The following is a 13,245-nucleotide window of genomic DNA, read 5'->3' as shown; positions in this document are numbered from 1 at the left end:
CATGATCTCTGTAGACATTTCAGGGATGCTTTGCTCATGCCTATTAGAGGGAAACGGAGGAGAGAAAAAACGGTGCATAACTGCGTTCACACCGCCGCCGGCGAGAGCGTCAAAATTGCTCTGGCAACAACGCTGTAGAAAGATTCGTGGACGCGCTACCGCTCTGACATAGATCGAATGCTTCATCTTTTTTTTAAACAATATTTAAAGGGTTACTTCAGCGATTAGCATATGGCTTTGTATCAGTAGAAACCCTGGAGTATATTCAAATGATTGTGCTTTCCCCCCTCATATCCCCCTGAGACGAGAGATTTATGCATTTTATTTCTGGAAAAATTCCTCCTATGACGCAAATTGACGATATTTGCATCATAGGAGGAATGTTTGGCCAAAGGCTAAAGACTACAGCCAGCAGAGGGAGCCATTTCTGCATGTTTTGAACTCGCACATGAGGATGGAGATCACACTCACAGCTCAGCTCAGCTACAGGCACTCATTTAAACGGACTATGGTGAGCAATGTAAGTCTTTTAACTTATCAAATTAATTTCTATGAAAGTTAAGCTTGTAAAGGCATGAACTGAAACGCGCCAGACTGATCTCGCGTTGTGAATGTATGCTGCGAGTGTAGTCGCGATGACCTCAGCTCTCATCATTCAGCTCCTTCAGCTCATTTATCTGACTCCTGCAGTCAGTGCTCAGGGCTGTGATACTCGCGCGGCGACTCACTCATTATATTGAACAGACACGTTCAGTTTTTAATTGAAGTGTCTTCTCTAACTCAGTCACAGTAATCCAGTAGCGGTGGCTTTGGGAATGGCCTCACAGGGCAGCGAAGCATTCTGGGAATTGAAGTCTTTCATCCCCATGAGACAAAAATACATTGTTTGTCTTTTCTCAGTCTAGAAGGCACCAAATTCAAAAATAATTTCACATTTCTACTGCATTGATGACCCAGTTTAAATACAGGTTCATCTTCCCAGCGCTGAAGTACCCCTTTAAAGAGGCCGCAAAGCAAACAAGCATGTTGGTGGGCAGACTGACCACAAGCAGTGTATAAGTTAACCTCATGAAATCGTTTAAATGTGAAATAGTGTTACGCGTGCCTTCTTAACAAATTAAACATCACTATGAATGATCGCGTTATAAATGATAGGGAAACTCGCACAGCAATGAACAACTTCTCCTCTATTTTACTTGGGAACTAATGTGGTCGGAACCAAAGTTTACAGGCCTGCGTTCTCTGGATTTCTCTCAAGAGGAGTATTTCTACATGCCAATTGTGATATATTACGCTTATATAGCGCTTTTCAAGGCACTCAAAGCGCTTTACATTGAAGGGGGGAATCTCCTCAACCACCACCAATGTGCAGCATCCACCTGGATGATGCGACGGCAGCCATTTTCCCAGTTGGTCTCCCATCCAGGTACTGGCCAGGCTCAGCCCTGCTTAGCTTCAGTGAGAAACCAGTCTTGGGCTACAGGGTGATATGGCTAGTGGTTAATGAATGTCCATGGTCAGTGTTGGGGAAAGTTACTTTGAAAAGTAATGCATTAAAATATTGCATTACTCTCAACTAATTGAGTTACTTAGTTACTTTTTAAGAAAAGTACTGCATTACGTTACTTTTGCGTTACTTTTTCTCACCTGGGCTTGGCTTGTTTTTTTGTTTTTCAATTTTTATAACAAAACAGTTATATTTTTGTGCAAATGTAACAACCTCTTCATTACAAAACTGAAAGAATAAGCCTTAGGCTTAGATAAAAATACAAATTCACACATTAACAGCCGAGGGTGCAGCTCTGATAATGGAAGAATAGGACGCAGGAGAAAAAAAGTTTTACCAATGAAAAAAAACATCTGGTAATTTTTGCTCATGGTTTAACTGACTCATCAAAGGTCAGCAGCAAATTGGTCAATAAAGGTAGATTAAATGCATAAAAATATTAGTTTTATTTAATATTTAATTATTGGAGGTTTGCAAGGTATGATTTTACATTTGATTGTTTTTATTCATTTTAAGGAATACTGCATCTTTATGCAAGTGAGATGAATAAATGCTCAAATTTAGTTTAGAACTACAATAAACTGTTCACACACAGCGCCTCTGCACTTACTCTTGATTTCTGTCGACATGAGGACAGGAGAGCTCTCAGTCAAATAGATGTGAAAAAGTAACTCAGATATTTTGTTGTAAATTTGAAAAGTAATGCGTTGAGTGACAGATGAGTGGTGGGCAACTACAAAAAGAAACAGGAAACAGGCAACTAAAAGTACATTAAAACGAAACTAAGACGGTATTTTTGTTCAGTCAAATAATGAGTCAAGAATGCAATGTTAAAAATCAGATATTACTTAGAGCTCTTTATTCACACAGAACATTTTTGAGGAAAGAAGCGAACTGCTCAATTCTGATTCTCAAAACATGAACACACACACACACACACACTCACTTTACAGTGCTTTAAAGTAGGCATATATGAAGCTGGTGAATGGCCCTCCGTGACTAACAGGTAAACAGGTGGAGTGCATCTGTTGTTTGTCAGGGTCTCCTCTCAGCATCCACTCTCTCCACAATGAGTCACTGGAGAGCTGGCACAGATATACGGGACAGATGGATGGAGGGGACAGTGACGTCATAGCCTAGGAGGGAAGCTGGAGATATATAAACAAAATCCTGCTGGTTCCACCCGCTCTCTCTCCTCATCTGACTGCTAATTTAGCATGCTGCTGATAAAAATACACTGGGGTCACTTCACAGATAAAGACCATGGTCTGCCCTGACTTATTCAAACCAAAGTTATATATCAGTAGCAAGCATGAGATAAGTGCGAGATTTGATGATGGTTAAGAGCGGTCAGAACAAATGCCTTGCAGTTTAAGAATATATAAATGTGCCTAATAACGTGTTTCATGAAAGTGTGAGGGTTAACTGGGTTAAGATGTAATGATTTATCACAGGCATTTTTGCTTTGTAAAAGCACAGCAGACGTCATGCTGTGATACCAGATGACCGGATAACTGTGGTATCTTGGCGATCATTTTTTTTTTGTTGAAAAACAGAATCTTGAATTGTGCTCTTAAACAGGCAATTCGGCAGAGATGCAAGGATGTTTGCTCTTTTTTTTCCTTGGCATTAAGAGTCCTAACACAGTGCTTTGAGATACAGTATACACCGGTCAGGTGAAGTGAATAACACTGATGATCTCTTCATCACGGCTACTGTTAGTGGATGGGATATATTAGGCAGCAAGTGAACATTTTGTTCTCAAAGTTGATGCGTTAGAAGCAGGAAAAATGGGCAAGCGTAAGGATTTGAGTGAGTTTGACAAGAGCCAAATTGTGACGGCTTTACGACTGTGTCAGAGCATCTCCAAAACTGCAGCTCTTGTGGGCTGTTCCCGGTCTGCAGTGGTCAGTATCTATCAAAAGTGCTCCAAGAGGAACAGTGGAGAACCGGCCACAGGGTCATGGGCGGCCAAGGCTCATTGATGCACGTGGGGAGCGAAGGCTGGCCCGTGTGGTCCGATCAAACAGACGAGCTACAGGAGCTCAAACTGCTCCAGAAGTTAATGCTGGTTCTGATAGAAAGGTGTCAGAATACACAGAGCATCTCAGTTTGTTGCGTATGGGGCGGCATAGCCGCTGACCAGTCAGGGTGCCCATGCTGACCCCTGACCCCGCCGAAAGCACCAACAGAACTGGACCACGAAGTAATGGAAGAAGGTGGCCTGGTCTGAGGAATCAGGTTTTCTTTTACATCACGTGGATGGCCGGGTGTGTGTGTGTGGCTTACCTGAGGAACACATGACCCCAGGATGCACTATGGGAAGAAGGCGAGCCGGCCGAGGCAGTGTGATGCTTTGGGCAATGTTCTGCTGGGAAACCTTGGGTCCTCCATCCATGTGGTTGTTACTTTGACACGCTCCATCTACCTAAGCATTGCTGAGACCATGTTCAGCCTTTCATGGAAACGGTATTCTGGTGGCTGTGGCTCTTCCAGCAGATAATGCTCCTGACACAAAGCACAAATGCTTCAGGAATGGTTTGAGGAGCTCAACAATAAGTTTGAGGCGTTGACTTGGCCTCCAAACTCTCCAGATCTCAATCCAATTGATCATCTGTCGGATGTGCTGAACAAACATGTCCGATTCATGGAGGACCAACCTCACAACTTACAGGACTTAAAGGATCTGCTGCTAACACATTGGTGCCAGATACCACAGCACACCTTCAGAGGTCTAGTGGAGTCAATGGCTCAATGGGTCAGGGCTGTTTTGGCAGCAAAACTTGGAACAACACAATATTAGGTCATAATGTTATGCATCCAAGTCTGGTGATATTGTGTATACAAAGTGCAAATACAATTTGTGCCTTCTCTTACGTTGTGCTCTCCTCCCTGACTGTCAATCACACTTTAATTACACACTCTTTATATGCATAGCATGTGGTGTTCATCAGCATGTACAGTATTTACTGTTAAATTATAGAAAATGTAAGAATAACTATATTCATTCATAACCATGTTGACACACAACATCAATCAATCAATCAACTCTTATTTGCACTTGCAAATAATAGCCTATAGGTAACATTTTTTATGTGAATTGAACAGTCTAGGAGGAGTTAGGAAATAAAGGAGGTATTTCAGAAAATTCAAAATGGATGAAAATTCCCTATGATTTTTTTTTAGTGTTTGACTCAAGGAATAAACTGGTTTGGCTTTAGCCCTTATGCTTCTAGAGTTCAGTGCTAAAACTCACATTTCAATTTCAGTAATAGCTAAACGTAAGTAGATTTTTGGTTCATTTAATTTATTATTCATACATGCATATTAGGCTCAATTCCTACAACATAATAGTTTAAACATTTACATCTTTTGAGCAGTATTACAAAAATCTATACAACAATAAATTGTAAAACACATTAATGGTATAGTACAGAGTATTGTTACAAATGATTATATTCTAAATTCACAGTCAATATCCACAGTCTCTCACTCCGTCACCTCGTCTTACACATTTAATCACACACACTATACACAAACAGACACTTAGTAAACTGCAAGCAGTAATAAATCATTGGCCACATCTATTCCAAAAAAAGCAAATAACGAAAGCATCAAGAAATCTAAATTGGGATATAAATCTTCATCACAACACTGTCCACAACTGAACAAAGTGACACATTTTGGATAATGGAGAGTTGTGATAAATATACTGTGATTAGAACGACTTAAAATAGCTACTATAGTGATGATTTGATTGTCCATATACTATATTCAGGGCATCTCGCGTAAAGCAAGCCCGACAACTGTGTTTGTGTAACAATACTGTGGCGACGATTTTGAACATAAAATGAATACAAGTGCTAATACCACTGTTGACCATCATTTTTGTGTATCACAAGAGATGGATAGATATTTCACTATATTCTCTGGACAGCTAACAAAAGATATAATCAAAAATCACAGAACGAGTATTTTCTTGGCAGCTATTCACATGTTGATTATGAGACACACTGTATTGTGAAAGGTCTCTTCTGTCGTTGTCATCTTTCTATGCACTTGCACTGTGTCCTTCCACTTTGCACAAATTCAGTCTCCTGTCATGATCACCTCAGTAGCCCCATCTGAGCGTATGAGGAGTGTGAGTGTGTGTGCAGGAATGGAAAATAGCAGCATTATGTTGGTGTTTGTGGTTTTTGCCAGCCCGGGCTCAATCGGACCATTCGTTCTCCTCCGGCTCAGAGTCCTCATCTGATTCGCTGTACTCCACAGCGATGCGTCGGGACAGGATTGTGGCCACGTCGTTCCCCACTGGCTCTTTTTTGGCCTCCTGCTCTCGCTGCTCTTGCACCTTACGAAGTTGGATACCTAGAGGAGAAGTCAAAAGTCAATAAAAGCAATGTCTTCTAGGGGAGTGCGATATATTTATTCTAGGATAATATCGTAATTGTTGCCTACGCTGTAAAAAAAAAAGTTTGTAAAAATAGCGCACAATGTACTGTAAAAATATGAAGGAATTTTCCGTATTGTTTTTTACAGGTGTTTTACCTGTATTTTGAATTACACGTTGCATTAGTTTGTGTTTTAACGCCACATTCACACGGGGCATAGGCGTTTACGCTTGACGGAGGGCGTGGCTGAAGCTAGTGCTGACGCGATCGTTATAGTGACAACAGCCAATCACATTAACTTACTTGCCGCTTGGACCACAACACAAAAAAGCACCTTTTTATGACTGCTAGTCTGTGAGACGAAATGGATGCCGATTTGTTTGTTTGTGCGAATGCGATTGCCCCTGTAGTTGTTGTCAGTGCACTGCACAGGTGCTCGAAGCTGTTGAGTACATTCAATCCTGAAAAAGCACCGAAAGCGGGAAGAATATCACATACTGGTCCGGGAGCTGCGTCTGGATGGTTCACGGAGCAGTAATGAACGCAATTGGCTAGCGTCTGCTGTAGGATATTTGCATACGGCGATGTGATTGGATGACGCCTGCGCTGGCGCTTGAAAAGTTGAGAAATCTTCAACTTCTGCCGCTTGTAACGCGAGTGAAGCGCCGCGACGGAACCCACAATTCAGTTCAGCAACAGATGATGTCACCCATTCAAAGTAAATGGGAAGCGTTAACGCCTACGCCCCGTGTGAATGTGGCGTAAGGGTTAACGAAAATTTCTGTAAAACTGCTAGATAATAGCCTAGAAATCTAGACGCACCCTAGCAGAAGCAAATCTAATCTGTCCGCGAGTGTCGTCTAGCAACTCTCAATACCCTTCTGAGCTGTATTCCTCACAATCTGGACGGGCCAATCACATCGTGTATAGAGTCGGTGGGCGGGGCCATAATGACGACGGCCGAGTTGCGTTTGCGTGCTTCTAGTAAACACAGAAACTGGCAAATGGCGGCGGTCTTTCGAATCAGCTTTGACCGCGACTCTGGAAGACTTGGAGTTAAGCTTTTCTCTGAGAAAAGAACAAAGAACGGCACTGAAGTCATTCTTAAAAAGGGAAGATGTGTTCAGAGTTTAGCCGACCGGATACGGCGAATGTTTAATCAGCCAGCGAGCTCTGCTTCACCTTCGTTGCTCTGGTTGGTTGTAGCGCTATCCTATCGCGTGCAGAGGGAGTTTGAAAGACAACCGTTTATCCGCCCCTCAGATTGAGCTGTCAATGGTGAGTTTCCAGACCAAACATCTTGATGTGGGTCTGGCTTGTCAGGCTAGGATAATGTAGTACTGGCAGAAAATTACCAGTACATTTTCAGTTTTTAAATAGTGTCGGCCCAGATCCGGCCCACTTCCGCTACGCTTCAAAGACTGGAGTAATGGCTGCTGAAAATTCAACTTTATCACAGACATAAATTATTATTTTTTAAATCTATAAAACATTATTTTTACATTGTAATATTAACAATATTTCAGTTTTAACTTTATTTTTGATTAAATAAATGCTGTCTTGGTAAGCAAAGAGACCTTTTCTTTCAAAAATCTTAAAGGAACACTGTTTTTAGAAATAGGGCTCAATCAACTTCTTTCCTACATTTAGATATGTGGGCAAATGCATTTTTGTCTCAGTGCATGCATTGTTTTAGTTTGGCAGGGTCACCGTTAGCTTAGCTTAGCATAATGAATGGAATCCTATGTTGTCAGCTATCATGTCCAGAGTAAAAGTTATCCCCCCCAAAAAAAACCCCTAATTACTTTCTTGTGGTCTGCGTATTCCAAACATGGGCGTAGGTTTAGGGGGGGACGCTAGGTACTAGTCCCAATCAATATTTTAAAATGGCAAAATTGTCCCCACCAATATTTTAGCGAACTCCTTCGTGCTGCCATATCGATCGATTCCGACAGCCAGGACGAAACAAATGAAACGGTTGTTGTCAGTCCCTTGAAATACGGAATCGTCCTCATCCCTTATTTACAAGCAAAATGACGTTTCCCGTATTAAACCAATACGGGACGCGATGCACAAGATTGCGGCTTTGCTGCCATAGCGACGGAGTCTAGAGAGCATGTGCTGAAAACCTGCGCGGTTTTTTAAAAACATGTCGAGCTTGCGTCCACCGTTTGAACGCAAGAGAATTTCCAGATATGGGTCTGAATTGAAACAAAGGGGTCAGTGAGTTTGTCCAGTAACTCACGATGAACCTAAGGCGAACTGCACACTTTGTAGAGAAGCATTTCAGTGTCTCAGACTGTCTGACTTAAAGCATGCAATGACAGACACATCCATGAACTAAAGGTAGGCCCATTGTTTTGTTTTTTTATGGATAATATATTCATATATTATTCCATACATTATCAGAGCTTGGCAGACATATTTTTCTAGACATAGACCGGTTAATTAATGGATTATAGCCTAATTAATGTTATCAATTTATCTTTTAGCAGTTTAAAAAAATATATTTTTTTGACATTTAAAAAATATTTAGATTAAAATGGGACAAATAATTACATAATAATATAGTCACAATAGTAAATTAATAAAGAAAATTAAACATTTTTGAATTTCAGATTTGTCAGTAAAGTGGTTATTGGGTGGGAATGACTGCTTAAAGAGACAGTGCACCCAAAAAATTTAAAATCTGTCATAAGTTCCTCATCCTCAAGTCGTTCCAAACCTGTATGCATTTCTTTATGTTGAATACATAGGAAGACACATTCCTACCATGGAAGTAAATGGTGCCCCAAAGCAGCCTGGTTACAAACTTTCTTCAAAATATCTTCTTTTGTGTTCAGCAGAAGAAAGAAACTCATACAGGTTTGGAACATCATGAGGGAGAGTAAATGATGACCGAATTTACATTTTTGGGTGAACTATGCACTTAAAGTATACACCAATATAGGCTACTAAAGAGTTCTTTAGAAATAAAAAATAAAATAATCAAATTGTCACTCTTATCACTCTTATATTGCCAAGTTCATAAATTATTTTCAAAAACGGATTCAAAACTGATTTGGAAAAAAACCACACAAAATAACTTATTTTCAATATAAAAAGTGATTGTGGACTGGATATTTTTTGACATTTTATCACAGTCTTGGGCATGTCAAAGATTAGTAACAACACTGGCTTTTAAGCATTGTTAGTTTGTGTGCAGCATCAGATTTACATTTTTTTTCTCCCTCATTTATATGCAGTTATTATACTCTATACAAAAGCCAGAAATATATTTAGCACAGTCCTATCTAAAGGGTTAATGGTGCCACCAGGTTATCAACTGTAAAAATTATACATTTTACCTCTTCCCAAAAGGGAAAACCACCAACAACCAAGAATTTGTGATTATATGGTTTCATGGCTTTCCAATCCAAAAAATGAGGCTATAATGGAAGTCAATGGGGCAAAAACAGCCACGAACTGTAAATGAGGGAGGAAAAAATGTGATCCTGTACAAAAGTTAACAATGCATCAAAGCTAAAGTTGTTACTAATCGTTGACATGCCCAATACTGTGATAAGAGGTAAAAAAAAATATCCAGTCTACAATCACTTTTTATATTGAAAATAAGTCATTTTGTGTGTGTGCGTTTTTTTTTTTTTTTTTATCAGTTTTGAAAATCATTTATGAACTTGAAAATTAAAGAGTATTTTGTTTTATTATTATTTTGGTACTGGATAATTTGAACTGAAGAGCGTCAAAAATTAATAGACGTATTAATAAACTATGGTGCATTTCCATACTCAGTAACATAAATAATAGAGTATATAATCTGGGCAAATCTGGTGGGATGTCCCCACCAAAGCTGAGACCAAACCTACGCCCTTGATTCCAAACAAGTACAAATAGCAATGCAGATTAAGACCAGGAGATTTCCTAGGCAGATACTGACTTGGGAAGCACAGGCGAAGCAGAGATATCACGGCTCTTATCCTCATGTCCTCCGGCTGGTGAGCAATCGTAATGTGTTGCGTGATATCTCTGCTTCGCCTGTGCTTCTCCATAATATAGTCCCAGGTCAGTATCTGCCTAGGAAATCGCCTGGTCTTAATCTGCATTGCTATTTGTACTCGTTGTGAATTCACAGGCCACAAGAAGTAATTAGTTTTTAGTTTTTTTTAAAATCACTTTTACATGGAACATGTAAGCTGACAACAATGGATTCCATTCATTATGCTAAGCTAAGCTAACGGCGACCCTGCCAAACTAAAACAATGCATGCACTGAGACAAAAATGCATTTGCCCACATATCTAAATATAGGAAAAAAGTTAAATAAGCCCTATTTCTATAAACGGTGGAGTGTTTCTTTAATGAACACAAACTTTTCATAAACTTTTCCTTTTCCTTTTTGAGTATACAATTTTAAGGGCATTTTTATAACTTTAGTAGCAAAAAAAAGTATATGGAAAATGCAACACGATCCATCCAGCACAATATCCTTTGCATACTGACCTCTGCGAATGGCGGCCAGCAGGTCGCTTCGGGCATCGCTCATGGGGATGAGAGGCACCTGGCCCTTTCTGGCTAGAGTAGACTCTCCTGATGGGTGTGTTACCCGGAATGGGGATGGGGCGTGGGTGGGCGGTCCTGGGGGTGGAGGAGGCGGGGCCACTGGTGGGCCGCCCATTACAGCATGCAAAGGGGAAGCGATGTAGGCAGATGGAGGAGCTGGAGGAGGAGATGGGCTGTAGGGCCTTGAAAGGGCGAGCACTGTACCCGGAGCCAAAGACGGAGGGCCAGATGTGCTGTCAAAGGCCGTCTGAGAGGAAGGGATGAGGGGAGGAGGTGGAGGAGGGGGAGGTGGGATGATATGCTCTAGGATTTGATGGCCGCTGTCAAGGGATTACAAGGGAAAGTTGGTTAAAAAACAAATTAGCATTGAAAAATATATTATCGCCTCAAAAGAACAGTTCACCCAAAAATAAATGGGGTGTAAAATATGGGGTGTAACGTAGGCCAGTAAAAACTGTGTGCGTATATATACCTCAACCCCCTGGTCTCAAGAGGCATGCTAGCAAATAACATTAGCAGCTGTGATCTTTAGTAGGGGTGCAACGGTTCTCTGTAAAAAATCAAACGGTACGGTTCTCCACCCACGTTCTGGCACCCACTTGCACAGCGGTTCATCTCAAATCTGATGACGCATCTATAATATAGTTTGTTGAAAATAACAATGCATAAAACAGACAGACAGAGTTAGGTTAGGTTAATGTATGTTTCTGTCGAGGGATACACATTCTAGATTCCCAATATATTAGAACAGCGATGATCAAAAAGCGTGGACAAAACACTCTTGTATGCGAGTGCATCTGCTCGAAAGTGAGCCAGTCATTTACGCCGTCATCACCGGGTGTAGATACGCAGGAGAGACCTGAACACACACACACTGCTATAACTAAACTCATTTAAGCCTTGCAAACATTCAAGAGCGAGATGCGAAAGAAAACTTGCATGCGCTGAGAGAAGATGCCTGAGACCGGGGTTCGAATCCGACTCTGAGCGGGTCGAGTAATACCGGTTACATTTGGTGCCGTGACCCAGATTGAGGAGAGGTTTAGGGGGGTGAGTGCAGGGTGTTAACCTCACTCCACTGGCCTCAAGAGCCCTTGTTAGGTCACCCGTCTCCAACACCAGAGACCACAGTTCGAAACACGCTCAGAGCGGGGCAAGTAGGACCGGTTACACAATGACGTATTTACAGATCATAACAGTGCCCGTTCCTTAAAAACACACTGAGGTTCTGAATCAAGGAAAATAATCTTTTTATGAGTGGAAATGTTCCAAAATGGTACATATTGAAATAAAGAAAAAAAGAAAAGAAAATTTTGATGTAAGGATTCTTCAACAGTACATGTTGACAGTTTTCATTTTTGGGTGAACTATATCTTTCCACCTTGAACACAATAGACATGAAACACAATTTCACAAAATATTTTGTTACCAAAAGAAGCAATTAATTGATAGAAATTTACCTGGACATTGCAACGTTACATTAAAGGGGTGGTGTCATGCGATTTCCCTTTTTTAACTTTAGTTAGTGTGTAATGTTGCTGCTTGAGCATAAACAGTATCTGCAAAGTTTCAGCGCTGAAAGTTCAATGCAAACGGAGATATTGTCTTTTAAAGTTATGGCAGTTTATTGCCTACAAAAACGTCCGGTTTGGACTACAACAAGCTTCTTCAATGGGTTGGTGACATCATAAACCCTCGCTAGTCTCCGCAGATGTGACTTCTGCCCGTAATGGGAAGGGGCGTTTCCGGCAACCTGTGCCTTGCACTTCAGCCAATAAAAATACAGGAAACTACATTTGGCCATCTAACCAATCTAAGACCATTGCGTTTTTCAGAGCGATGGGCTTCATAGAAGCAGGAAGCAAACGAGCCGTTCAATTTTTGGAATAAAGGTCAAATATAAGAAAAATACGGCGTCTTAAAAAAAGGAAGTGTATGTAAGGTTGTGGCCAAAACTGGTCCTGCAATCCCTTTCAGATGACTGTAGAGTGGTGTATCCCCCTCCCCCTGACTCGAGGTTGCCAGATTGGCTGCAGGATCAGCAGGAACGTTTGTAGATCTGCAGCTGTGGTAAATAGAGCAGATCTGGCAACCTGGATGCCCAAACACTAGTGACTTCGTGATTGGTCGATAGGTGGAGGGCGATGCTTCAGGCCAAAACACAACATGTCATCATCAACATCAGTTGAAGGCTGCAACAACCATAGAGAGTAAAAGAATATTAAATATTTTCTCCCGTTGCTTTTGTTGCACTATGGGCTTCTCCCCATTCTTCCCCCTTGACTTTATCAGACTTTATGTCTCCACGTCCCCCCGACTGCCTCAAAGACAGTAAAAGATTGCTTCTGAGTGTCTCCTCCTGTCTATACGGTAATTTCTCAACTGTGCGACAGAGTCGCGTTGGTTATGACGCAATCGTTAGCCTATTTTTACAAAAACAGCTTCAACGGGGCGATATTGTAAGATACAAGGTAATGGAGCCTTTTATATATTGTCGTGTTTCTTTATGAATAAACAATGGACCAACGGAGTGTCACTGTCAAAGTGACTCAAAAATGAATGGGAGTCAATGGGATGCTAACAGCAGGTGATGGCTTGGTTAGCAATTGCCGCCCCTATGGGTGGAACGCTTTCCGAGTGCTAGATTACCCCCTTGGCAACAACAACTTTATAATAATAATATCCTGGCCGGACTACTGTTTCGTATGAATTTGCAGAGCACCACATCTCCCAACAATCCACATTGCCACTGAAAGCTTTAGGCTACAACCTGTCTGAGAGTTGCGCC

The 13,245-nt window shown here is 41.1% G+C and overlaps 1 protein-coding gene across 1 annotated transcript in view; it reads right to left on the bottom strand.

Moving 5' to 3' along the window:
* Positions 1–4,801: 4,801 nt before the first annotated feature.
* si:ch73-362m14.4 (actin-binding protein WASF3) overlaps positions 4,802–13,245 on the bottom strand; it is a 40,276-nt gene continuing 31,832 nt past the window's right edge. Inside the window, exons 8-9 of the mRNA XM_067423494.1 lie at positions 10,398–10,777; positions 4,802–5,875 (exon numbers count right to left, since the gene is read on the bottom strand). Of these exons, the coding sequence (XP_067279595.1) occupies positions 5,718–5,875; positions 10,398–10,777 (538 nt within the window). The 3' untranslated portion in view covers positions 4,802–5,717. The remainder of the gene's footprint in view (positions 5,876–10,397; positions 10,778–13,245) is intronic.

This window comes from Pseudorasbora parva, chromosome 18, assembly GCF_024679245.1.
Source record: "Pseudorasbora parva isolate DD20220531a chromosome 18, ASM2467924v1, whole genome shotgun sequence".
Lineage (NCBI taxonomy): Eukaryota > Metazoa > Chordata > Actinopteri > Cypriniformes > Gobionidae > Pseudorasbora > Pseudorasbora parva.
The sequence above is the reverse complement of the archived record's forward strand: the minus strand, read 5'-3'. Positions and strand labels throughout refer to the sequence as shown.